The 27006-nt window shown below is 46.8% G+C and overlaps 1 protein-coding gene across 4 annotated transcripts in view; it reads left to right on the top strand.

Moving 5' to 3' along the window:
* Positions 1 to 3518: 3518 nt before the first annotated feature.
* The window catches only part of ACLY (ATP citrate lyase), a 30924-nt gene continuing 7436 nt past the window's right edge, over positions 3519 to 27006 (top strand). The window contains exons 1-16 of one of the 4 annotated variants that reach the window (XM_049799815.1): positions 3519 to 3634; positions 11378 to 11547; positions 13153 to 13275; positions 14796 to 14858; positions 15559 to 15749; positions 16693 to 16772; positions 17288 to 17418; positions 19282 to 19400; positions 19890 to 20026; positions 20436 to 20497; positions 20672 to 20789; positions 20946 to 21100; positions 21498 to 21588; positions 22773 to 22802; positions 24559 to 24700; positions 26561 to 26729. In XM_049799815.1, the coding sequence (XP_049655772.1) occupies positions 11389 to 11547; positions 13153 to 13275; positions 14796 to 14858; positions 15559 to 15749; positions 16693 to 16772; positions 17288 to 17418; positions 19282 to 19400; positions 19890 to 20026; positions 20436 to 20497; positions 20672 to 20789; positions 20946 to 21100; positions 21498 to 21588; positions 22773 to 22802; positions 24559 to 24700; positions 26561 to 26729 (1770 nt within the window). In that variant the 5' untranslated portion in view covers positions 3519 to 3634; positions 11378 to 11388. Of the gene's footprint in view, positions 3635 to 5618; positions 5678 to 11377; positions 11548 to 13152; positions 13276 to 14795; positions 14859 to 15558; positions 15750 to 16692; positions 16773 to 17287; positions 17423 to 19281; positions 19401 to 19889; positions 20027 to 20435; positions 20498 to 20671; positions 20790 to 20945; positions 21101 to 21497; positions 21589 to 22772; positions 22803 to 24558; positions 24701 to 26560; positions 26730 to 27006 lie in introns of those variants that run through there. The other 3 variants (XM_049799816.1, XM_049799817.1, XM_049799818.1) reach the window with 3 other exon arrangements.

The raw sequence follows: 27006 nt of genomic DNA, 5'->3' as shown, positions 1-27006 counted from the left end.
CCGCCGCCGCCGCTGCCGTCGCCTAGCAACCGCTGCCGGGCAACGGCTCGACTTCCGGCGCGGCGCGAAGCCCCGCCCAGGCGGTGACGTCGCGGTGGCGCGCCCGGCGAGCTTTCCCACGCCGCGGCGGCGGATCCCGCGCTGCCGCCGCCGCCGCCGCCGTACACCCCCCCCCCCCGACCCCCATTAGACCCCGGCACCAGTGTCCCGGGAGCGGCTTCCCCGGGCCGCGACGGGGGCCCCGCCGTGCCCTTCACGGCGAGTCCGCACAAGCACGGCGGTACGGGGGTGGGCTGGTCAGAGGTGCGGTGTAAGTAGGGCACGCGTGGGTGCCCATAGAGAGGTGCGTGGGGAGGGGCTGCGCGGCTTGGGAGGGAAGGAAATGCACGTTTTCCACCAAAACGGGTGCAGGCTCTGACCGAAGCCAGTCGGGGCTGCGCAAATGGGTGTCTCACGCTTCATCTCTCCTGAGCCAACCTGTCTGACCGACGGAGGATCCGGCGTCCGTGGGGGTTTTGTTCTTACACCCGTGTTTCCAAAGCCCTGCGCTGGAGGCACGGCCAGAACGAAAGGGGGTGTGGGAGCGCAGGTGCTTGCTAAAACCGCTTTGCAAAAGCAATCGTGTGAATGCCTCGGTTACTGCCAAATGTCAGGCTGAACGGGTTCCTCTGCTCAGCCAGGTCACAAGCTGGTGCCTGTCTGTGGTGGGTTGACCCTGGCTGGACACCAGGTGCCCACCCTCCGCTGGGCAGGGGAGGGAAAATAGAACAAAAGGCTTGTGTGTCAAGATAAGGACAGGGAGATCATTCACCAATTACCATCACGGGCAAAACAGACTTGACTCAGTTTAATTTGTTACCAATCAAATCAGGGTAGGATAAGGAGAAATCAAGCCAAATCTTAAAATCACCTTCCCCCCACCCCTCTCTCCTTCCCTGACTCAACTCCACTCCCGAATTCTCTACCTACCCCCCTCAGCAGCACAGGCGGACAGGGAATGGGGGTTTCAGTCAGTTCATCACACATTGTCTGTGCCGCTCCTTCCTCCTCAGGGGCAGGACTCCTCACACTCTTCCCCTGCTCCAGCATGGGTCCCTCCCATGGGAGACAGTCCTCCATGAACTTCTCCAATGTGAGTCCTTCCCGTGGGCTGCAGTTCTTCATGAACTGCTCCAGTGTGGGTCCCTCCCACAGGCTGCAGTCCTTCAGGCACAGACTGCTCCAGGGTAGGTCCCCCATGGGGTCACAAGTCCTGCCAGCAAACCTGCTACAGTGTGGGCTCCTCTCTCCATGGGTCCACAGGTCCTGCCAGGAGCCTGCTCCAGCATGGGCTTCCCACAGGGTCACAGCCTCCTTTGGGTATCCACCTGCTCCAGCATGGGGTCCTCCCTGGGCTGCAGGTGGAGATCTGCTCCACCATGGACCTCCCTGGGCTGGGGGGACAGCCTGCCTCACCATGGTCTTCCCCACGGGCTGCAGGGGAATCTCTGCTCCGGCACTGGAGCATCTCCTCCCCCTCCTTCACTGACCTGGTTGTCTGCAGGGCTGTTTCTCTCACATTCCAATCCCCTAACTCTGGTGCTGGTTTCCCTTCTTAAATACATTATCCCAGAGGCACTACCACTGTCCCTGATGGGCTCAGCCTTGGCCAGCGGTGGGGCCGACTTGGAGCTGGCCAGCATTGGCTCTATCAGACATGGGGGAAGCTTCTGGCAGCTTCTTGCAGAAGCCACCCCTGTAGCCCCCCCACTACCAAAACCTTGCCATGCAAACCCAATACAGTAATGCAGGGGTTTTGCCAGGGCAGCCCACCGCCTCTCCCTGGAATTAGTATATTCCATACTTTTGGTATTTGCTGGTAGCCCATGGTACTGGTTTCATCACTGCAGTGTCCAGTCCTGGACAAACAGATGATGAATGAGAGACGCTGCTGGTTGTCTCCTCCTATCAGGAACTCCAGTCTTGACTTCATTTTGGCCTTGGGTAAGACCCTGCCAAGATTAATGTTTGGAGCAGTTTGTTCCTGCCAAGTGACTCAGAGTGGGTGTGGCGTGTCTGTGCTGTTCAGGTCTCCTGCTCGAAGCCTGTAAGATTTAACTTCACCACAGGGGAAAATCAGCGCTGCTGCTGGATTCTGGATGCAGCTCAGGAATGACATGGCCCGTCCTCACTCCTGAGATGGGGCTGGAGTGGCTGCACAGCACTGCAGCGTGGGAGGGAGGCAGGGTGTCTCACACACGGGTGTCGAGACAAACAGCAGTGGAGCCCTGGAGTGGGAGGCCAGCGTGACACACCCCTGTCCCCAGGGAGTCAGGCAGAGAATTTTGGTTTAAGCTTTTGGTAACGGTTTTCCACGGAGACTTTCCCCAGGGGCACCGCCGGGTGTGTGTGACACACTCTCCCCAACCAGATGGGCAGGAGAATCATGTCCGTGTCCTCTGGTCCCCCTCCGTGTGGTGGCCGTTGCAGGGCTGTGCTCCAGCCCAGTGACACCATCAGATGGGCCACAGCAGACCTCGCCTCTGGAGCGAGGCCGTCCGCTGCCGTCAGAGAGTCCACCCCAGGCTGCTTCCCTTCGGCGGTGCTGATGCGCGCTTTGGTCACAGGTTGGAAATACCAGGGGGAAAAAAAAATGAACGTGCGATGATTATTTCTGGCAAACGGAAGAGATGCGCTGGAGGATCGTTAGAAAACGGGGCACCCGGGAACAGGGTGGCGGGATGGCTGCGCCCAGCCTGAGGCCTCCCAACACCTCTGAAACTTCTCCTGCTCCCGTCTGTTGTGTCTCCGAAACCTCTCCCGCTCCCGCCTGTCACGTCTCCGGCCTGTACGTGTTCTGTGCCGGCCAGAAGCGCCCGTTGGCCGTACCCCCGGGGGTCGAAAGCCCGTGGTGAGGTACACGGGCGATGCTCCCTTCCCGCGCAGGGCTGCTGTCTGCCGGTGAACCGCACAGGCTCCCCACCGGGGGCACCGCCGGGGACCTCCTGCCCCTGCAGCTACGACCCCGACCCCCCCCCCCCCCCGCCGCCGTGGGAGGTGTCGCAGCCCGGGTCTGCCCCCGCTGCCGGGGCCCGTCGTGGGGGCGTTAGGCGGGGCCGTGCGATGGGGAGGGTGAGCGGGCAGCCCCGGGACCGAGCGGCGGCGGCAGGAGCGGGTACCGGCGTGGACGCTCCGGTGTTAGGCGCCCCAACGGAGCCGGGGGCGGGGCGGGTGGCCGGCGGGGAGGCCTCTCCTGTCGCCGCCGTTGGGGCGCGCTGCCCGGGACGACGCAAGAGTGACGGTGGCGTGGCCGCGGTCCTTTGCTCCGGCCTGACGTCAGCGGCGTTGGCCCCCGGGGGTTCACGGCCGCGGGCGCTGCCGGGGGAGGGGGGCCGACGGGACGGGACGGGACGGGAGCGAGGGGCGGAACTACGACTCCCACAAGGCCTCGCGGCCGCGCCCCACCGGGGCGGCGGCCAATGGGAGGGCGGCCGCCGCTCAGGCAAGGCACACGTGGCGGCGTCGGCAGCCAATGGGCGGCGTCGGCGCCCGTAGCCCGATGGGCCGGGGAGGCCGCGCCGCGCCGCAGCGAACAAAAGGCGGCGGCGGCGTCGCGGGGCAGGGTGCGGGGCGGCGCGGCCGGGCGGGCGCTCAGGTGAGTGTCGGTGGGCGGGAGCCCGTCCCGGGAGAGTGACCGCGGCTCCTGCCGTGGGCCCCGGCGACTAGGCGCTTGCGGCGGGACCGGGGCCGCCAGCCCCTCTCCCGTTCCGGCTGGGAGGTGTCTGCGCGCCGGTGAGCGGGGGGGGGGGAAGCAGGGGCCGGTAGCGTTGCTCGGAGGCCCCGGTAGCCGCTGGCCCGCTGTACGGCGGGCGGGCCCCGTGAGCCGGGCCGCAGCCTGCGGGAAGCGTCGTGGTCGTACTCAAGTAGCGGGTTTGCAGCCGGGAGCGGAGGAGCCCCCTCCTCCCACCGCCGCCCTGACCTTGAGGGAGGCACGCCGCTCTTCAGCTGAAGGATAAAAGATGTCGGTGTCCGGTGAGGTCCCGGTTGACCGGGAGGTTTCTGAGTCATGGGCCGCTTGCGATGGGCACGGCGCAAACGTCTGACGAGGGGCTGGGAAAGAGGGCTCTTATCCGCGCCAGCAGCAGACCCGGGCTTCCTCTCCGCACGTTCGGTCCCTTCCTCCCTCATCCAGAAGCCCTTTGCCAACGGCGCGCGTGCCCCTTTTCCAGCACGAAAATCCCTTTGTGGGGGTTGTGGAGGCAGCAACCCCCGTGTTGGGGTCTCTTTCCGTCCTTGCTCTCGTACTAGCAGGAGGGTGAACAGCCTGTCTCTCTCTCTTGCTGCCTGTGAAGGGATCTGACAGTTCCAGGAGCTGCGAAATGGCTGTTTTCCAGCTCCTTTGTTCGCTACCTGCAAACACCTGCTGCTTATCTTGCTGGTTTGGGGATTCTCTTCCTTTTGTATAGACTTCTCTTTTCTCTCTGTTAAACCACATTTGTTGTCTACGATAGTGTCCAAACTTACGTGCATCCTGAATATATTGTCTGTAGACATCTGTATTCGTTTCGTTTCCTTAATTGGGTTTGGAGCTCAGAATATCAGCTCTACTGTCTAACGCTGTTATTGAAACTCTGTAGAGTTTTCTGCATACAGGACTTCTGTATGAACACGCAGAAAGTGTGCTCTCCATCCTCAAGCTACCAGTGTTCTTCTTACCATTATCAGCTCCGCTTGAAGCGGGACCCGATAAAAAGGACAGCCCCAGTCAGGAATGTCGCCCAGCCATGCAGGCCAGAGTACGCCCTGCTACTGTCCACTTTGTGAGTGATGTTGGGAAGGATTTAAGGAATAAACTTGTTAAGGATCTTCCCCAAGGCTGCAGAATAAGACAGCCTTTAAAGACAGGATTCCAAATACCCCACTTCTGGCACTAGATGCTTACGAGGGCATTTGGAGCCTGTCTGCTGCTCTCTGTTAGCCAGACCTGACTTGGTTTGTAGTCTGTTCCCCTCCCTGGCCGTTTTGTTCTCAGAGGTTCCATGTCTGCTGCGAACCTCCTCCAGAGCCGCGCATTCAACGCGCTCACTGCTTTAGCAAGTGCGCCTGCTTGCATCACACCAGAACGGTGCCAGGCATTTCATAATGCAGAGCATTGAGGTATCGTGACCCGTGAAGTTGGCCGACTGCTGTGGGGCCGCTTCTCTCGAGCCCTCTCTGTCCTCTGATGAAAGCACGCGTGTTTGCCAGGTGGAAGCTGACGTAACTTTTCATGCTGCTGTGGGCTGAAAATACTGGCTGATCTTGAACTGTGTTAATAAATGACCGGGGATGGAGGGGGAAGGTTGCTTTACAGTGTGGTTTTTGTTGACATAATTCCTGGGAGAGAGGGCATGAAATCTTTACTGGCGAGGGAGTCTTTTTCTCCTAACGAAGGCATCGCTTGGGTATGACTGGAGTATGGTACTGATCTGCATCTAAGAAAATTCCATGCATGAGTGCCGTGTTCTGTATGAACACAAAGTGGTGAAGCTCACAGAGCTATACCTCTCAGACCAGAAAGAGTTTAAAGAAAAATAAATTAAATCAATGTCTTTTTTTTTTTTTTTTTTTTTTTTCCCCCCCTTGCAGAGTAGACTGTTTTGCACTGAGTAGTGCCACACCATCCGATCTCTTTGGGAGTTGAGGAGACTTAACCCAGGTTCTGTTGTCAAGAATGCCTCTTCTTGTTTCTCCATCTTTTTTCTTTGGGCTGTACTGTGTTTTCCCTTCAGCTGGTTGCTAGTGTCTTGGGGCAGACATATCAGTTGTGTCACAACAAGTGCAACATCTAGCTCTTCAATCCTTGTCCAGCTTGCCACCATCATGCTGTTTTTCTCTTGTCAATACACTCAAGAAACTTTCCCCAAGCATTTTTTTTCATATTTAACAGGTGATGTTTTGAGGGAATAAGTGCTTCTGAGCCCTTGAAAAGGTGATCTAATCCATTTCTCTTACTTGCTCTGGACTTGCTAGTAAAGACCGAAAACCAGCACTTTTAAAAATGAGTGGGTGTGGATGATGAGGTCTCTGATGTGTTGCAGGGAAGCGGTTTGTTTTAGAGCCACAGTAAATGAACACAAATCATTCATGGCAATCAGTGACACTTCAAGAAATAACTTATTCTTACATCAGTAACCCACTTGTCAAAGCAAAACTAGGTGTGTGACATCTGTTCAACAGAGGTCTTTGCTTAAGAAGTAAAGGACAGCATGCTTCAAATGCAAGAATGGTTCTTGTAACCTGGGCTGACTCCAGAGCTGACCCTGCTTTGAGCTTGAGGTTGGACTAGGTGATCTCCTGAGGCCCCTTCTAACCTGAACTATTCTGTGATCCTATGATCTGTTGCATTTAAACTGGAAAGTTTGTGATGCATACTGTGGAAGACATTTTAAAGAGGCAGTAGGTTGTCCTTCACTTGGCAAGTCTGGCCAGGAACCAACTGTGTTTCCATTGTACACCCTTCAAAGGAAAAGGCTTGTAACAACTGCATCTGAAGGGTTCTGGTAATGCGGATACAGTATGGAACTTGGAATGACCAGCAAATCATTGCAGGCAGCCAGAGAGGCATTATAAGTTAGAAACTATTAATTCTATCTGCCCCTATCCTAAATTGCGCAGTAGAGGATGCACATTAAGAGCGGACTTGAGAAGGCATTTTGTGCTGTTGATGTGAATCTACCATTGTGTGTGGTGGTTGCAAGATCTGGGGCCTAAAGTGATAAGAAAATTGCTGTTCAGTCTTACCTATGAATCATGAATGGAGCAGTGTCTGGGAGTGAATCAGTAGAGAACATTATTCTATAGCTTGTATTTGGTATAGAGAAAGGGATGACTTTTTTTTTCTCTGCATCTTGTCTGTTGTTCTTCAGAGGTGCATCTGTTACTCTCATCAGTATTGGCTGGTACTGCAGGTGCTAAGCATGACTGAAAATGGGATTATCCATGACAGGTGGGAGTCCTAACCTGCCTCATTCTTGGGAAACTGCAAAGATTCTGCTCCTCTACTTCTGTGGTGACCTGCAGTCCATGCTCCTGCTCAGTTTGCAGAACAGAAACAACCAGTTAATGGAGTCTGCTCTGATTGTCTCTCTGGTTGATGAGGGACCTGTATGAGCACTACAGCTAGAAATTGCTGATGCCCTATGGATGGGGTTTTTTTCCTGCTGATCTTTTAGCTTAACAATTCAGCAGACCGAAACAATTGTTTGTGCTGTCTATCCCATGAGAAAGGGTTGGAGCAGTGGAAAAAATGAGTGAGGGGTGTGATTAAAGACTTCCTAATGATTAGGAAATGTCTCTGTGACCCATGGGCAGATAAGGGCAGAACAGCCTCATTCCTGCTGTTCTGTTGCCATGACACAGGGATTTTGTCATTTTTCACTTACTGCTATTGTAATAATTGTCTAGGCTTTCTCTCTTCACCCCAGTAGTGTTACTGCAAAAATGAGGTGATGAAACTGGGAGAGAAACTAGAGGAGCAGCAGAATGTAATGGCATAAAGGAGGCCGGTCAAGTTTCTGAGAGATGAGCAACCTCACAGTGCCATGCTTTGTGGGAATGCCCCTCAGGTGGCCCTCAGGTTTAAGCAATCACATGTATGTCACTGTTGTTCCCACTGACTTTTTTTACAGGGCTGTTTTTAATAAGACCTGAGGGATGTCCTGGGTCCAGTTTCCTGGAACTGCAGACAATTACGTCTTGGTCATTGGCATAACTAGCATCAGCTTCATTGTTTTAATTTGTAAATGTCGACTGAAGATCTGCAATATTGTTCAGGGGCTCTGTGTCACCCTGAAGAAATGAAAAATACTTAGTTTTTCTTTAGATTAAGAAATAGGTTTGCCATTTTCTTTGAATCATCTGCTTCTACTGCAGTGAAATGTGACACTTTTTCTCTGGGACTGGCCTTCAGCATATTGTAGAGTAGGCAGCTGATGGATTTTTAAGGGCTTTGAAGCAAGGGTATTCCAGCTTCCTACCAGGCAAAATAAATAGCTGCAGATAACTTGGGAGTAGGATTTGCTCTCAGAAATAGCACTGGTTTAAAGCAGAAATCTTAATGGCAAGTTTCAGCACTACAGTACAGATGACTTACTGTAGCATGTGTGTATGCAGCTGTGAAGACAAGGTAGCAGAGTGGTGTTTGTGGGAATTGAATATGTCTGTGTATGCTTGCAGAATAAGGCTGGGTGGGTGTTTTTGGTGGGTGGGGTTTTGTTTGTTTGTTTTCTTCTTGCAGGTCTGCCAGCTAGCCCAACATACAGCCACTTCTGTAGTTTTGGAAAGTCTTCCTCTGTAGCTAACCTGTGGCTGACTATATAATAAAGCTGTAAGCTTCTGGACAGAGAAGCTGGCATAAGCATTGTCAAAAAGAATACCTGATGCACAGACAGTGAGTGCCTCATAATTAAGAAAAAAGCTGTCTCAGAATGATACCATGAAACTGATCCACAATTAACAGAGGATAGATACAGACCAGTTCTGCAAACCCACTTGAGATTTAGTCTGATGCAGTAAACTCTAGTTGGTGTCTAGTAGTTAAACCATTCTGTCTCCTGCAGCTTCCTTGCTAATAAAGGTTAAGCAGTCAAAGCAACTCTGCTAATATTTGGCTTTTTAATGCAGATTACAACACAGCTTACACTCCTACAGTTTTGTGGCATTTGCAGGGCAAAGATGGGGAGAGAATTGCAATAGGATTTTGTACAGCAAATACCCAGTTGCTCCATATAAGCACAAGAAGCTGTGTCTACAACCCATTCAACATGTGGGTCATCTGCCAGCTATCTCCCTTACAATGTGTTTGGCCACTGTTGCTTACCTGTTGCAGATTGCTTCCCCCTGAGACTGTTGCATACTTTGCCCCCTTCACCTCTCTTTCCAATCAAAATTCCTATCCTTCTAGAAAGCTGTGGTGGTTTAACACCACAAAGAGATGAACATTTCTCTAACTTCAGTGTTCATGCTTAGCTTACAGCCACAGTTGCATCCTACCTAGGGAGGTTGTGCAGTAAGCCTTCCAACTCCTAAAATGTTTGAGGTTAACCCCAGCATTTCCCATTCTCTCTCTTCCAGTACTCTTCCAGACTCTATTCTACTTCTAGTACCTGCTGCTGTTATTTGTTCCCCGATAGCTGTGTATAGATCCTTGCCTTGAGATAACTACATTGTCTCAGTGTCACTCCATCTTTCGTAATTAGAAGCATGCAATGGAAGTTCTAGATTGCTTCTGAAGTTACTGCAGAATGGCTGCCTGTAGCCCCAGGACTTGATCTAATTCAGTGGCTCTCTATGTCTTTCTGAGACAACTCTATTCCCACAGCATCTCTGAATAAATGTTTTTGGGAGTGCTTCTTAGAGAGCAAATTAATCTAACACAGCAGCCTCAGCATAGCATTTGTGCGGGCTGTTACGTTAAAGGGGGCTGCAAGGGAGGACAGAATGCATCTTGCTTTGCAGGGCCAGACAACCAAAATGTGCTTGGTCTCCTTTTGCTTGTTCACAAGAGCTCCCCTCTCCTTAGGCTGTGTTAACTTCAGCACTGGGGTAATAAAAACAAAGCATTATTTTTAGCAGACTAAATATTAGGTGCAAGTGCTTATGGTGACTAGAATGTGGTTTTTATTCTATGAAGAAAGATAAGGTGCTTCAGAAACATTGTCTGATGTCATTTGGAAATGGGATTAAATTGGAAGTTGCACTGCAGTCATATTGGAGTTTTACAGCATAATTCTCTGAAATCAGGAACACTGTTTAACATCTCTTGCCCTTTCTGTAGCATTTCCTTTTCTATTTTAACACTGGAACTGCATTTGAAAAGATGTTAGCAGCAAATTTGACTGCCAGTTCTTAAGCCTGCTTAACAACTTTCAATAACAGAACTTACGTAGTCCAACCTGTTTCATTCTAGAGGCATACAGAGAATGCAACCTGCCTCCTCCTACTTTTTTCTGTAGAATAAATATTTTGTCTGTTGGGGGGGGGGGTGGACACTCTCTAGGGAAAAAGGTTTTTATTTCTAAAGATGGCTAACTATTCCCTGGAATATTCTGTGTTTGCTTATAGGATGAATAACCCAGTTGATTACTAAGGGTTATTACCCAGAAGATAGCACAAGAAATAACTGTGGGCTTTTAAACTGTTTCCCTCTGTGGGTCTCAAGTGGGGCACTTATTTTGTGATGGCATGGGCAGTTAGTCTTACTGAGTCATTCAAATACTTCACTGTCCAGATACTCAGATGGAATCTGAGCTCTTCTTTTCTGTGTTGGTGCCTTTCTGCTTCACAGCTCTTGCAGAAACCATACTAAGTGTGCTTTTGTGTTTCCTGCCACACTGGCTGTGCTAGGGGAACAGTGACATGACCTCCAGTGACTCAGAATGCAGCATGAGCCACTGGTAGAGCTTCTCTGTCAGCAGCCTGGCCCCTCAAAAATCAAAACTGCTTGTTGACCTCTGGCTGATAACAAGACTCAGTTCTGATGTTTGACACATGCAGATAGGTTCACTGGGATGAAGTATTCTTTTAAATAAATGTTTATTGCAGCTAAAAATAAAAGCATCTTTGATACCTATGACTTTGTTGCTGCATATCAGAAAGAAAAGGTACAGCCTTGAGATCAGAAATTATTTAGTTATGTCAGTTTAGCATATACTCCTTAAAAGAAAGCCATCTTCAGGAAAGATGTGACATTAGGAATTTTTTAAAAAATATTTTTCTCAAAAAAAAAAACCCCAAGCCCAAACTGTCTAACCTTAGTCTTTGTTGTCTTGAACATCTTGCTCTGTAGGGTGTGAACCTCCTTCCAAGCCACCTAGGTTCTGAAACAAAAAAAAAAAAAAAAAAAAAAAACAAAACCACAAAACAATGATATAAAAGTGTTTTTGTTTTGATAATACTGGTAACATTTTCTTTTCCCTTTAGAAAAAGGTATGGGGGACTAGAAGAAATGGTAGGTGTGTTACGCAGATCCCACAACAGCAAACCTGGGGTGCTGTGTAGTTAAGAGACAAGTTGCCTTAGCTGAGTGTTCCCCTAGACATGGGGGGGATGCTCAGAGCTGGCAGGTTTGGTAAAGACACAGTGGTGGCTGGGACAAGCTGCAAGCATTATGCCTTTCCCTGCAGGCAAGGCTGGACTAAAATAGTGTTCAGGGCAGTGGAATGGGGTAGAAATTTTAAGCAACACAAATAGTTCTTGCTTATCAGGTGAGTTTTCTAGCCTTATTTGTGATGGGGAGACACAGCCCCAGCTTTGTATTCACTTTGGTCTTGCATTGAGCTTGGTGATTGGGAGTCTTCTGTAAGAACTGGACTCTGTTCCTGATTGCTTTTTTTTTTCCTCCCCCCTCTCAATTCAGACTAGGTAGCCATGTCAGCCAAAGCCATCTCTGAGCAGACGGGGAAGGAGTTCTTGTATAAGTATATCTGCACATCCTCTGCCATCCAGAACCGTTTCAAGTATGCCCGAGTCACTCCAGTCACTGACTGGGCACGACTCACCCAGGATCACCCTTGGCTTCTGAGCGAGGTAAGGAGAGTGACTTGCTTTTCTGTAGTGGCTGAGCCCTTGACAAACCTCTGCCCACCCAGACTGTTCCCTGTTGGGCACGGCATGTCGTGCTGTGGCAGGTTGTGAGCAGAACTGTGCTCTGGATCTTTCCTGAAGGACCGGTCGCTGCTGCTGCTCTGCAACATTCATTTGCAACACTGATGAAGAAACAAGCCTTGCTTCAAGGCTGTTGTATCACCTTCTAGGGGGGCTGATTATAAAACTCCTTTAAGGGCTGTGAAATACATGAGCAGAGATATCTGCAAACAAGAAGTTGCTAATAACCACACAGAAGGTAAATGAGGCTAATTCAGACAAAGCAAGAGTCTCTTGAGATGTCAGTCCCTGTTCTCAAACCCTTACTGTCTGAAATCATGGAGCGTTTTCTCTGCGGCTAGCTTTTATGTTCAGTTAGCATACTGCCAAGGTTTTCTGCATCCAAGCAAAATGTTAGGGAAAACTTCATTTTTTGCCTTTTCTGTGCAAGATCTTTTACATTTCTTTGTGTTTCATAGCCCTGCACTTTCTGTAGAGAAAACATATCCAGAGCTCTTTTTATTAGTTGTTCAAGCTGGCTCCTTTCCAGTGCTTAATTACATTAAGTCATTGGTTGGTAGAACATGAATGTTTCACAGTCCTTGACTGACTGACTGATAGAAGCCCCACACTAAGTAATTAAATGTTCCATATTCAAGTGCCTGAGTGAATTGCAAGAAGATATCAGTAGTGCTTCTAAAAAGACTTGCAGAAAGCCAGAAGGGAGCAAGGATGCCATCTATCCTTTAAGACAGAGTTCTATAATGCCAGAAGGGGCTACAGGGTCCAGCAGAAAGACCACAATCAGCATTCTGTACTGTGACATGTTATGTTCTGACTCTACACTGTTGCTGAAGTTCCAGGACATATTAGCTGTACAGGAGAATGCCACCCATTTCTTATTAAAAAAAAAAATTAAAAAAAAATTGCAAGCTAGAGGTAAGCGTGTTACCTAGGAACACCTTTCCATAGGTATCGTATAAAAAGCCATTGTCAGTTGACTAAAATCTGCATGACCCCTGGCCCTAGCCAGTCTCATACACAAAGTATGTGGTGACAGCAAGAGCTTTTTTGTAAGCAGCTGGCTGCTTGCTGTGTCTAATGGTTTTTCCTTATGAGCCTCTGCTCACAGAGAAATATTAATTTAATGATGCATCTTACAAAGTTTGCAAAACTGACAGGATGCTGTATGCTTTTCAGTGTGATTTTTTTTTTTTACAGAAAGTGAGTACATGTACTCCATTTTAACAGCTGCTTTGAAAGGGTTATCAAAGTTCATCAAAAAAAGCCAAAACAAACTATCACTTCAGTCTCTGATGTATACTCACATCTGAGTAGAAATAAGGCACCTCTTGTCAAAGTACAGTGTAAAAAAACCTGCAGATATGTACCAGGAGATGGATTTGCCAAGAGATTAAAGAAATTCTGCAAGGATATTTGCTGTACAGAATTTACTTAAGTTTTTGTTTCACTATCTGCAGAGAATTACTTGACCAAAATCACTTTCTAATGCTTCTTTCTTTTAATCTCTCTTGCACAATGTTGTAGCGTTTAGTGGTGAAGCCAGATCAGCTAATAAAGAGACGTGGGAAGCTTGGACTGGTTGGAATTAACCTCACTCTGGATCAGGTGAAGGTTTGGCTCAAACAACATCTGGGCCAAGAAACCACGGTGAGTGCCACCTTAGCAACAAAAACATAAGACTTTTTTTGTTGTGTCTTTTCTGCCTACTTGCTTGATAGGAGCTGGTGTGCAGGTATTCCTCTTGCTTATGGTGGTTTAAAATGCATGTTACACTGCTGCCAAAGCAAGTGAGAAACTGTCCCACGTGTAAAATTCCTGCTGGTAAATGAGCACTGATAAATGACACACCTTGATAGGGAGCACAGCTCGGTGCTCCCTATTACGATCTGCCGTCCACGTCTGTTGTGTAGGCCCTGTATGGTGGGAGCTCAGCAGGAATTAGTACCATTTTGAAAATCCCTTCCACTTGGGAGTCAGCAGTTGACAGCTCAAATGCTGTGTCTAGTTGGCATAGCTGCTTCACTTTAATACCCAAGGCAGATTTAACAAGTATAAAAGCTGTCATGAAATTGTCCTCTTATTGTAGCCAGCCCGTGTGTTTTGGCTGATGATTGAGTGTTACTTCAAGTCCTTATTTTAACTCAGTGCTGGCTTGTAATATTTATTCTCCTGGGAATGACACTGCAATGCTGATGATAAAGAAAAACCTGCTATCCCAGCTGCTCTGTTTCAGGAGCTGACAGAGTTCTGCTGCCTCAAGGAAACTGATGCCTTGGCCCTACTGTGATTGATTTGCTGCTGGCTCCAGCACCAAGCTGTGCAGCCGAGCCAGTAAGGCTTGCCTGAAGGCCATTATGAAAGAGTAGGCAACTGCATCTTGTGTGCCTGCCCATCAGGAAAATGATGGATGTTGAAATCACTTCTTTAGCACAATACAACCACCACATCTAAAGGAAGGACTGTGCCAAGTACTTGTGACCAATGATGTTCGCTCCTGAAGCAGTGTCCTCCGGAGCAGGGGGTATCTCCTATGGCCTGTGCAGGAGTGTTCCTTCAACCAGAAAACTTGCTTTTGGGTAGCAGGAAAGCGCCTATGCAGGACAGTTCCTGGGACCTTGCTGTAGCTGTCTGTCCCTGTAGGAAGATAAGAAAGGGTTCTCTTACTCTTCCATTCTCACTGACACAACTTCCAGGGCAAGTGCTGGGCAGAGGCTCTGCTCCTGCCACTCCCTGTCTAGCTCAGGAGTTCCCTCACTTCAGATTTTTTTTTTTCAAAGCTCCGAAAGCACCTGAAGCCATCACGTTTCACAGTGTGCTAAGCAGTGCTCTGTAAATGTGCTCTCTCTGGGACAGGAGATGAAGAGCAGCCATTCTGGTATAATTCTGATAGCCACCTGTCCTGTTAGGAAAGGGGAAGGTGACTGACTCCTGTAACCAATGAAGTTCAAATATGCTGGAGTGGTACAGCACCATGTCTAGCAGGGACAGTGCTTGATGCTGTGCTGGAGAGGGAAGAGTATGGTTCCCTGGGAAACACAGTAGAGAGGTGCTTAGGAGGAAGTGGATTTAGAGCAGTATTGATTAATTCTCGAAGCTTGCCTTATGCTGTCATAAATGTGGATATTGGACAAGTGTTTATTGGTGTTCGTCTTGTTTTCTGCCTACAGATTGCTAATGCTAAGGGAATTCTAAAGAATTTTCTGATTGAACCCTTCGTCCCTCACAAACAGGTTAGTATACCAAATAAAGCATTAAGAAGTGCTTTTAAATCTCTTTTGACTTGCACGCAGCTTAGATGGATTGATATAATGGAGAAAGCAGAAGTTTGGGAGTGTGCTGTTAAGCTGAGAGTGTCAATGCATTGTGGTCACAGCTGTGTGCAGGCACAACATTGGTCCATGTGATGGGCTGTTAATAATCATGTTGGTTGCTGTTATTCTACTGGGGAGAGGTTACAGATTACATGAGAGGGACCAAGTTGGTTGGTCAAGGCAGTTCACTGCTGCTTGAGTCTAGTACTCCTGAGTGTGGATAACACACTGTTGATGTGAGATACCTCAGTTTGTGCTGGTGAAATATTCATACTCCACCATGGTTTGCAGGAAACCAAAGATACAGGTTCTTTCAAGCGTGCTCAAGGAAGGACCCTAGTTTGTGCTTCAGTTGTGTAAGATGGGAGCAGTTTTGTCCAGAAATCACTGGCACGTTTTACCAGGCTGAAGCGCTCTGGGCCCTGTCACTCTCCCTCCCAGGCCAGCACAGCCTGTACAACCCTGGGGAGTGTCTGGGCTGCTCCAGTGCTGCTTCTCCTTGGAAAGCTTAGTGGTGTGCTCAGTTGCCCTTTCCTAGCATTGACACAAGAGCCTCTTCTTCAAGGTCTTCTTCTCTGGGTGTGACTTGCTAATGCTTGTGCCTGTGTCTGTGGTGCAGGAGGAAGAATTCTACGTGTGCATATACGCTGCCCGTGAGGGAGACTACGTACTCTTCCACCACGAAGGGGGTGTGGATGTGGGAGATGTTGATGCCAAAGCTCAGAAGTTGCTTGTGGCAGTGGATGAAAAGCTCAATGAATCAGATGTAAAGAAATACCTCCTGCAGTATGCACCAGCAAATAAAAAGGAGTAAGTACAAATGCCCAGTTCTGGGCATGGCCAGCCACCCAGAAACTCCTCTCCTTTATTTCAGTGCAACATCCCTTCGTTCTGTTTCACCCTAAAGCTTGCTTTCCTATGCTTCTTGCTGCTCTCAAGAATATGCCATGCATCGTAAATCCAAGTTCTTTGACCTTATCCAAGCCACTTGTAAAACTCAAAGTAAGCATTCGTAGTGCTTTGAGCCTTCGCTTGACAGGAGGACTTCTCAGTCTACTGAAGTCTTGACCTCTGAGATATTGGAGACGTACTGAATTTTGATCCTTTGTGCCAGCATAAAGAGTTTCTTTTATTTAGTAGAAATGGTGGTAAGATGTGAATCTGATTGCTAATTCAGAAATGTACTCGCCCTTACTCTGCCCTAGTCTAAGAAGGTATTCTCTTGCTATTCCTGTGCTTACTGCAAGCTTATCTGTAGATCTCAAAACTTCTGCGTCTCCTTTAATTAGATGCCTATACCTAGTTATCTTAATGAGTCATGATTTTTCCAAACATAACATAATCACTGATGGCATTGTTCAGCACTGAAAGGCTGAAGAAGCCTGTCACTAATGTAGTTTACTGCAGTCTCTTCCCCATCACAGCTAACAAAGCTTAGTTCTGACAAAGATGCATATGTGACAGTGAGAGACAATGATGCATTTCTGTCTCCTGGTGACGTTAAACAGACTGTCTATGTGACAGTTGTGAGTAACTATGTTCTCAGCAGAGTTTGGTGGAGTGTAATTAAGATGAGTCATCAAGGTCTTCCTTTCCTTGAGTCATCACCTAGGCTTCTTCCTGAGAAGATGAATGAGAATGAAAGAAATTGATACAGAGTAGATTTGCAGATTGCCACTAATATAAATGAAGCAGAGCAGGCTGTGATTTATATTTGGCTGCTTTAATGAACTTGTGTTAAATTTTTTTACAGCATCTTGGCTAGCTTCATCTGTGGCCTGTTCAACCTTTATGAAGATCTATATTTCACGTACCTTGAGATCAATCCATTAGGTAACAGATATTCGTGGGAGCAGGACTTTCTGTGCTAGAATATTGAAACGTGTACTTTATCCTTCTCTGTTTTATGTAGCTTGCAACAATACTAGGTGATATATGCAAAAGAAGTACAAAAGTGGCTATGATGTGTCCTGGAGCTATTAGTTGAATGAATCCAAAATGAGGACTGCTTGCAAGTGTTCTCTGTTCTCTAATTCCCTGGTGGAAATGAAAAATTCCACTGAAAGAGATGTTAAGTCAGAACTGAAGAACATCAAAATTGCTCTGGTGGATCAGAACAAAACAGCACCTGAACCAGGGCCTGGTCCATGACCATGATCACTAGTTAATTCTAAAAGGAACTCTCTGGGTTTGGTAAATACAATTAAATGACGGATGTGGAGGAAGGGCAACAAAGGTGGCCTAGCTTTTGTAATGATCTCTTTACGGTGTCAAATTTTATGAGTAAATCTGTAATGCATGTCTCTATATATAATAGAGCCAATTCTAATGGTTTTTTTTAAATGCAGTGGTGACTAATGATGGTGTCTACATCCTTGATTTGGCTGCAAAGATTGATGCAACTGCTGACTACATCTGCAAAGTGAAATGGGGGGATGTGGAGTTCCCCCCTCCCTTTGGGAGGGAAGCTTACCCAGAGGCAAGTAACAACCCACTCTGGCCCAAATCCCTCTCTTATGGAGACAAGATTAATTCCTCGTTGCCTGTATGTCCATGGCATTGAGGTTTTCCTCTCTTGTGGGCTTTGTTGCTCTGTTTCAAGTACTTTGGCATTACTCTGTATGATAAGAGCTTGTGCAAACCTATGTACAGATTGCTGTAGTACTAGGACTTCTCATAATAGCGCTCTGGACTGCAATTGCTTTCCATCTTTGCTTGGGTGTTGTTTCAGTTCTTTAATTTGGAATTGACTTTAAATGGAGGCTTATATTTAACTTAATTCAGCTATGTGCTTCTGTACTTCTACAGTCTTCCTTATATGGTTTTTGCCTGCATTGCTCCCCTGTCAGCATCATTTATTTTTTGATGAAGCACTGGTTATTGACAGCCTCGTGGCAGCTGATGCTCCCTCGGTGTTTCAGTTACAGTTTCTGAGAGTAGAGTAGCAGTTGTGTGTAAAATCTGCTTGTGAGTATGAATCCAGAGAAAATAATTGCCATATTTCAAACTTCAAAGTAAAAATAAGATGTTAATACACCTGTTTTCCTGAAAAGTGATGACCAAGAAGAGGCCTGCAGGCAAACTTACTGTTTTAAAGTTAGAAATGCCTGTTCCCTCTCAGAATTCCCTGGGTTTGTACTACTCGTCGCATAAACACTGCTTCATACATAGCTTCCCAGCAGATTCAAAAACTGTTGGAAGTAGAGCTCTCTCCTTAATTGTTCTGTTACTTATTTCGGGTGACTGTTCTGCTGTGTCCAAAAGGATTTCTGTCCTGACTTTTTCATTTTAATAATTATAATTATGTTTCAGTTGGGGAAAGTTTTTGTAACATGGCCAGGAAATCCATTTAGCTATTTCTCTCCGTGTAGCTTGCTGGATACCAACACTTAACTCAATTTGCTCTTAAAAGGATTAGTTCAGTTTTTGTCTCTGAATCATCCCTCTGCAAGTCACTGTGAAGGTTGTTATGGCAGTGCCTTTGAGAATTTTAATGAACTCCCAGTGAAGTGCTTCTCAACAGGCAAGCACACTGTGATACAGAACACCATGTTGAGCCAAATTACAGCTCGGCAATTACATTCTTGGCTGCAGCACTGCCAGAGTGTGTGTAGCCATGGGTGTGTTGATTTTAAATTTCCTCTGGTCTCAGTCTGCAGACAAGGTCAGAACAAGACTTTTCAGTTCAGAGGCATTTGATTCTGTGACTGTCATATGCAGAACCAGGAAACCTGGGAGCTTCCCAGGGCTGGCTGAGCAGTGGAGGAAAAGACCACTGTTCATGGAAAAGCCAGCATAGCACAGCTTAGTGTAACACAACCAACAGTCAGCTGCATTTCTGAAGTTTTTAATGTGCAAACAGGAGAAATCTGTTTCTGGATCTGCACTCTACAAATAAAGTAATATCAAATTTATTTATAGCAATCACTTGTGACTTCACCTGGGACAAGCAAGAGACAAGCCAGCAGGCTTTATAAAGACAATGTATTCTTTGGAGGGTATGATTTATTTATTTTTTCCAAGTAAGATTCAAAATTTGAGCATATGCTTAGGTTGATCCCCTTTGAATTTGCTACAGAGGGAACAGTGCAAGCTGTCCATATCCAGTCTAATTTCAGTGTTCTGTCTTGAAGAACACGTAACACAAATCAGTCCTGGCCCCCGAGAGATGAAGCTGGGTCTCTGTCCCTCACAAAAATGGTGTTTGTAGTTCTGCTTTCCCCTCAGCTGCAGTTGAGAGGAGATGGGGGAGATCTGCGTGTCCAAACAGCACTACAAACACTCTGATTTGGAAAAGGAGGGTGCAGAAGGAAACTTAAATTGCGTGCTGTTCTGTCTGCAGGAAGCCTACATTGCTGACCTGGATGCAAAGAGTGGAGCCAGCTTGAAACTTACTATCCTCAACCCCAAAGGCAGGATCTGGACCATGGTGGCTGGTGGTGGTGCCTCTGTAGTTTACAGGTAACAGGAACAAGGTTTCCAGAGAGGGAGGGTGGATTTACAGTGCTCTAAGAAAATAATTGATGCAGCCTCTGGAAAGGAGATTCTTCTAAGGTGATCTTTCCCATGCCATGACTGCTTGGGACATCTTCAGAACGAAGATGCTGCGCAGATTTCTTACCAAGACATGGAACATAGTGTCCCTTGGAGATAATTTAATTCTGGGAGGTTGAGATACAGTTTCTTTTTGACTTGGAAAGGAACAAGCTAGCTGAAAGCTGTTTATGGTAATATCATTGCTACGGTAGTTACTGAGTTCCTATCATATCTAGGAAATGTAACAAAATTAGTCATGACTGGCACCAAGAGGAGAGCAGCTTTGTCTTCAGCAGACAGCATGATCTCTCTGTTACAAGCCCCACTTTCCCAGAAATTTGGAATGCTTTATTAAGACCTTCATAGTGACTCAAATTATAACTGATCTCTTAAATAACTTTTTCTTTTTTACAGTGACACCATTTGTGACCTGGGGGGTGTGAATGAACTGGCTAATTATGGGGAATATTCAGGAGCCCCAAGTGAGCAACAGACCTATGACTATGCTAAGACTATTCTCTCCCTCATGACACGAGAGAAGCACCCTGAAGGTAAGGGGAGTTGCTGCAATTGCAAAGCTGCTCAGCTGTGAAGCTGTGCGTGGGGGAAAAAAACCTGAACAAATCTGGGCTGTTACTATGCTTAGACCTCCCTGGCAGAGCTTTTAATGTACTGCTGTCATCCAAGTGAAACAGTGATGGATTTCTGTCAGAGAAATCTTGCTTCAGAGACAGGACTTGTGGCTTTCCATGTAGCAAAGAGCAAATGTGGCTTGAGAGATTCTTATCAGAAAAATTCTTTTTTGATACAAAGCTGTTATCTTCCAGGCTCTGCTAAACACAACTTACTGCAAACTATTGGCTAGTCTGAACTGCAGCATTGTTTCACTTTATATCCTAAACTGCTTCATGTACACTGTGTTCTTAATACAGTTTTATTTATGCATGTTTCTTCCCTCAGGTAAAATCCTGATCATTGGAGGCAGCATTGCTAACTTCACCAATGTAGCAGCCACTTTTAAAGTAAGTACTATTCAGAATTATCAGCAAATGCCCACAGTCATCAACCCTAAGCCATTCTCCCCAGTTCATTGTTGTGCTGAGGCTGACAGTGCATCTTTTCCAGGAGTTCCTGTGATGATGGGACAGGGTAAACATTGGGCTGCTGAACTCACCTGTCCTGTATGTCTCTTTTAGGGCATTGTGAGGGCAATTAAGGATTACCAAGGCCCTCTGAAGGAGCATGAAGTGAGGATCTTTGTGCGAAGAGGAGGCCCGAACTACCAGGAAGGATTACGTGTCATGGGAGAAGTTGGTAAGGACCAACCATTTCCTTATGTTTTCTTCTTGTGTCTTGTTTCTTCCACCTGCTTTCTGCTGAGCCTCTTCAGGGCTGAATGCTTCACTTTGGCAGAAGCTCATCTTGTTCCTTTTTCTGCCCAAGGCTGACAGTTCTTCTGTGTGTACACAGGGAAGACGACTGGGATTCCCATCCATGTCTTTGGCACGGAGACTCACATGACTGCGATTGTGGGCATGGCTCTTGGCCATCGGCCTATCCCCAACCAACCACCTGCTGCAGCCCACACCGCCAACTTCCTCCTCAATGCCAGCGGCAGCCCTTCGGTGAGTTCCTTCCCCTCTGTGAAAGGGAACGCTTGTGAAGAGCTTCCTGAAGGCAGCGTCCCCTGTCTGAACAGGTTGGAAACAGATCTTGGCCCCCACTGTATTTCTGTGAAAACTAAAGTGACTCTGCCTGCATGGTTTATCAGGAGGGGCCCTTCCAATGTCCACCTTGCCTGTGCAGAAAATGTGACCCCCTCAAAACCAATGTGACTCTTGCATCTACTGGGAACTTGGTCATTTAGTTTTCCCTCACTTGACTGAAATGGTCCTACCTCAAAATTAACTTTATCTGGTTTTCTTTGTAGACTAGCATAGCCAAAGTGGCCACCTCCTCCTATGTGCTCCAGGCCTTATCTGGCACGCTGTCCCTTACTGACTTGGCTTCTGAATCTTTCAGACTCCAGCACCAAGCAGAACGGCTTCCTTCTCAGAGTCCAAACCAGATGATATTGCTCCAGCCAAGAAGGCAAAACCAACAGCACCTCTTGGTAAGTCCAGCATTGGAAATGATTGCTAGCAGTTCTCTTGTGCTCCAAAAGGCAGAATGTGGCCTAGACTAATGCTTTTTGTGGATATGAAGGGAAGCAATTTTGTGGTACCTGTCTATCTTTGTTTTGAATTTAGTTAAGTGCTTTTTAGAATGTTGTCACTTGTGCTATTAGCTTATACACAAGGTGAGTCAGAGTTGCCTTGGTCTGGGATGTCCCTTTGAAGGGAAACAGCACAGTCTGAGAACTCCAGCATTCCCATGTCCCCTTATGTAAGACCAGCGGACAACAGGTTAGAGTATCTGTGCTGTGGTTGCTGAACTGAGGCCTGCTTTCCAGTTAAGTACCTGGGGGGTGTTCCCATGGGATGCTGCTGGAATGGTGTAGGTATTCAGAAAGTCCTTCTTGGTATATGCTGCAGTTTCCTGGATGAACACTCTACAGTCAGTTCAGTAGGAGTTGTGATGTACTCCTCACACATTCAGGGTCGGGGATTACTCTGTGGTGTGTCTTTTTGTTTTGTTTTTCAGGTGGTTTGGTGGTTGGTTGGTTTTTTTTTTTACTGAAGTTTGTAGGAAGCTTCTTTAGCATGGTGATATGCAAGACCTTTGGCAGCTTTTTTGTTGTATCTGTTAAAGCCTTATTGGGTCAGAGCGTGTTGTATTGGGGGGAAAACAAAAGCAGAGTTCCGCAGGTACAGAATATCATAATGTCCTGGTCCTCCTCCCCTGAATGTGAGGAGATACTGGCCTCATTTACAACAGTATGACATGATGACAAGATTCGGATCCAATTCTGGTGAAACGCATCACAAAACCCACTACTGCTCTCTTAATCATTGCACACAGAATTTTGCATGAGCAATGCTTCAAAAAGATGCTGAAAATGTGAGTCATGGAGCTTGCAGTGCAAGGAACTGCCACCTGAACCTGAAAGGTGTTTGTGCTGGGATAAGCAAAAAGCTTCTAGATGGCAAAATGCAAAATTTGATGTCCAGTTTTTTGGAGAGGAAGTACAGTGGAGAGTGCTCTTGTCTGCTTGTTTTTTAACAAAAGCAAAACCCAAAAGGCCTGAGTGCTGTGGGGAGGAGGGAAGCTGCAGCACCCCACTGCAGGTGCCCTGCTGTTGGGATGACAGCAGCCAACTCTGTCATACTGTTGCATGAGTTATTCTCTCTTTAACAGATTCAATCCCAGCTTCAAGACCTGGTTCAGGTAGGACACATGTGACTAGCTGAATGTGCCTGGCCTTGCTGGCAGCTGACTTTTTTAGTTCTTGGTTTTGTTGCTGTTTTTTCTCTCCAAAAGTTTGCAGTGTTGTCTGGTCCTTCCCTTCCCTCCTGCCCAGCATATTTAGCTATCACCATATGAACTTCTCATCTGTTTTTTCAAGTGCAGATCACATATTCCTTTGCATTAGAACTTATTATTTCTGGGGGAGAGAGGGACAGGTCTCAAACAAACTTTAATTTTAATCTTTCTTCTCTTCCCCCCCCCCAACAATTATTACAGAGAAAAACAGACCTAAGCATATTGTGCAAAGCTCTGTTCTCTGCTTTCAGAAAGAAGGAATCACTAACCATGCCTAATGACTGGCATTTTGTTTCAAAGGGAAACAAAACAGTGCAGGTGCTGTGCTTATGAGCCTTGAAGGACACAGAAAAGTCACGGAATGAACTAAATGTTCTTGTTGCCTTATCAGTTCAGCAAACCATTAAAGCTTGATCTCAGTGAAGTTACAGGGATTTTAAGCACCCTATTGAGCTCTGTGCTGGATGAGAATAAACTACTGAATCAGGGTCAAAGTGGAGTTTCAAGACATCACACCTATCACAAAAGGAGGGATAGTAGAAGGGGAGCTCTCAGATTCTTCCTTGTGTGGTCTCAGACAAACAGCATTACCTTTCTGGGCCTGCATTTTCCTGTTTCTATGAATACTAATATTATGCCCTTGCAGGCACCTGCAAGATAAACAGAATTTTTCAGGGTAGGCAGTTTCCTAATAAAAGTCATGTGGCAGTGCATCTAAACTGTGAACATGTACAGTTGGAGAATAGTGACTGATTTCTTGTTAAAGCCAGAAGAACTGTTGAATCCCTAATGCTGTATACCTTTGATTCAAAGCCATAAAGGAATTAGTGGTAGACTGAGTTGGCATCAGCAGTTGGATCAGCTCTGAGTTCTTAAGAGTTTTTAAATTAATTCTGCATGGAGTCAAAGGGAGAAACTCAACGTTTTGCTGTGACAAGTGGTGTAATTATACTTCAGGCAAACAGTCCATCCTCACTAGCTGAACTGTTGCCTTTCCTGTGACACTGTCCCCTGAAGCCAAGTTCTGGGCCATATATATATTCTTGGAGCCATAAGGTTTGTTATGATCAGAATCCAACAAAAAAAAAAAACAAAAGCTGAGTATGTAGAGCTCCTTTGCTTTCTTTGTCCCTTCCATTTCCTGCCTTTCTTTTTATTTCCTATCCTACTGTAATGCCCTGACAAACTTAGGAGGCAAACCTCCTGTGGTTCTCCCAGACTGTATGCCATATGCAAGTAAATAACTAAAATTCAAAGTTCCCTTCCTCTTCAGCTTTGCACAATAAAACTGAGAGGAACATGAATGGCCCATGTGAGAAGAGGAAGAGGCAGTTTTCACTACTTATCTCTCCTCTCCTGCACCAGCTTCCCCCTGCCCCCATCCCTGTGATTAAGCACTTGCCCATTTTGTGAAACCCAAAACCTGGCTATTGTGTTCAGAATCCTGGGAAGGGGGATGCTGCTTCATTGACAGTTTCTTCCTTAATTTGGACAGTGTGGCTACTACATCCTGCAGTTCACCTGTTGGGTTCAGTTTGGAGGGGGGGAATATGCTCCTCTGGGAGACTTTCAAGAGACATTTGGCAAAGTTGCAGCTTTTCTCTTGCACAGATGTACATTTTGAATGTGTTTTGGTTTTTTTCCCCTCTCTCTTGAGCAGGTAAAGCTACAACCCTGTTCAGCCGTCACACCAAAGCTATCATTTGGGGGATGCAGACACGGGCTGTGCAAGGAATGCTGGACTTTGATTATATTTGCTCCCGGGATGAACCTTCAGTAGCTGCCATGGTTTATCCATTCACGTAAGTAGCCTATGTTGACTGTCATTTTTCTGACTGCTTCCCTCAAATTCTTCTGTTAGCTTCCTCCTCTTCCACTCTCTGCTGTTCTTTAGTGTAGCTCTGCCCTAGTCTACATCTGTGCTTTAACACCTCCTATGCTCCTTTCCACCATGAGGTTGGCTTTGCAGACTGTGTCCTGTTTCCCTCAACCATTGATTTCAGGCTGCTCTGTTGAAACAGCTTAATGTTAGCTGCAGAATTTAAGTCTCGCTTCATGCTCTTTCAAAGGGTGTCCAAATTTTGTTCCTTCACTCAGCAAGTGAGGAAGGCACGACTAGTTGGGCTTTCTTGAACAGCCTACTGGCTTGGCAGAGGCAGTAAGACTGTGTTAAGGTTTCTTCCACACATCTACTGTTTGCTGCATGCTTGTCTGAGACAACCTGATTTGCGCCTGCAGCAGCTGGAATTTTCCCCTCCAAATACTAGCCAGAACTGGAGCAGCTCTGCTAATAGACTAAAGCAGTTTTTCTGTCATGTTGCCAAACAAAATAAAAAAAAAAAAAAATCCTCTTTATTTTGTTCATACTCTTTCCTATAGTGGGAGTAGTTTCTTAGCAGGCAGGAAGTGTGCGGATCCTTCAGTGGGACAGAGCTCTCTTCTGTTATTCACCCTCTCTTACCTTATCCCCACAGCTAACAGGGATGAGAGAGGCTATTGGGTGTTTCAGATTGCTCTCAGGAGGAACCTCCAGAGCACAGCTGTGCATAAGCTCTTTTGTTATTGTACCTTGGGGGGGGTGGGGTGGAGTCTCCCTGTCAAACAGGGCAAGTAGTGGCTGTCTGGCCTGCTGCTGAGACAGTGAGATGGAAGCCCATACAAAGGTAGGAGGTTTGTTTCATTTCTGTGGTATTTACAGACATCCAGGATAGCTGATGTCTAATCAACCTCTGTCTTGCAGAGAACTTTGCCTCTTGACAATTAAGTACCTTGTACTGTTAGTCTGTGATGACAATTGCAGCTCTGTAATAACTTCTCAGCAAGTGCAAACCTCAGGGTACTAAAACTTGAGTGCAGGCATAGCCACATCTATAGATGAGTGGCAACCCCTTGCAGTGGCGCAGTTCTTTAATGAAGAAAAAGCAATAGGGATTAAAAGTTTAAGGCTACCTACAATTAATTTTCTGATTCTCTTGACCTTTTGAAGGAAGCCAGGCTGGCAAAACCTGGAATGTTCTGTTACAAATGTACCAATATGGGAACGCAGCCAATATCTCTACACTCTTAAATGATTGAACAGTATAGACTTCAATGAAGTTCCAGTCAGAGCATCTACCATATATAAAAGACAACACATAGAATGAAAGTTTCCTAGGTGCATGTCCTTCAGCATGTGTAGGGCAGGGTGGGTAGAGTCTCACTGTAGCAGAATTGGAAAGCTGACTGGCCCTCACATTGCTGTCCTCGCTGTTCACCACAGATACTGGTTTCCTGTTCCCCCAGTCCAGTATTTGTTCCAGTCCAGTAATGCAGCTTTGCATGCATCTCATTCATTACTCTTTCTGTGCCTCATTCTGTCTTCCAGCTTGGAGTAGAATTGAGGTTCTGGTAACTTCACTGTGGGAGAGCTTATTCATCTTGCTGGATGCCTCTGTCCCTATTAGCCCGTCTCCTTCCATATGCTGCTCTGTTCTATACTCTGAAGAACCTTCTGCTGTTAGTATGGTCCCTCCCCATGTATGCTCACTTGCTAGTGAGTGTCTCACAGTCAGTCTTGGTGTCTGAGAATTGGGGTTTGCAAACTCCTCTGTCTGCATGCACTGTATCCCTTTGTCTTTCCAGTAGCCTTAAGGGTTGGGACTTTTTCATCTTTTCCTCCATAGTGGTGACCACAGGCAGAAGTTCTATTGGGGCCACAAAGAAATCCTGATCCCAGTCTACAAGAACATGTCAGATGCCATGAGGAAGCACCCGGAGGTGGATGTTCTCATCAACTTTGCATCTCTGCGCTCTGCTTATGACAGCACTGTTGAAACCATGAATTACCCACAGGTGAGTGAGGGATCTAGAAGCAGCCCAAGAAAAGAAGGAAGATCTTGTCAGGAGGGTACCAGTGTTTCTTAAACTGTGATGGCATTAGCAAATTGTCTTGGTTTTCCAACTGGGCAGATAATTACCTCAATTCTAACTCCTTATGGACTCTGAGGAGGACACTGGAGTTGTATAGCAAATTTGAATGCTGGACTTGGAATTTGTGTACGAGGAACTGGGCACCTCTTGGTTAGGCTAATTACTATGGGTTGGCTAAAACATAGTGCTGCTCTAATGT

The sequence above is a fragment of the Accipiter gentilis genome, chromosome 5, assembly GCF_929443795.1.
Source record: "Accipiter gentilis chromosome 5, bAccGen1.1, whole genome shotgun sequence".
Classification (NCBI taxonomy): domain Eukaryota; kingdom Metazoa; phylum Chordata; class Aves; order Accipitriformes; family Accipitridae; genus Astur; species Astur gentilis.
Note: the sequence above shows the minus strand (reverse complement) of the source record. Positions and strands in the feature narration are given on the sequence as shown.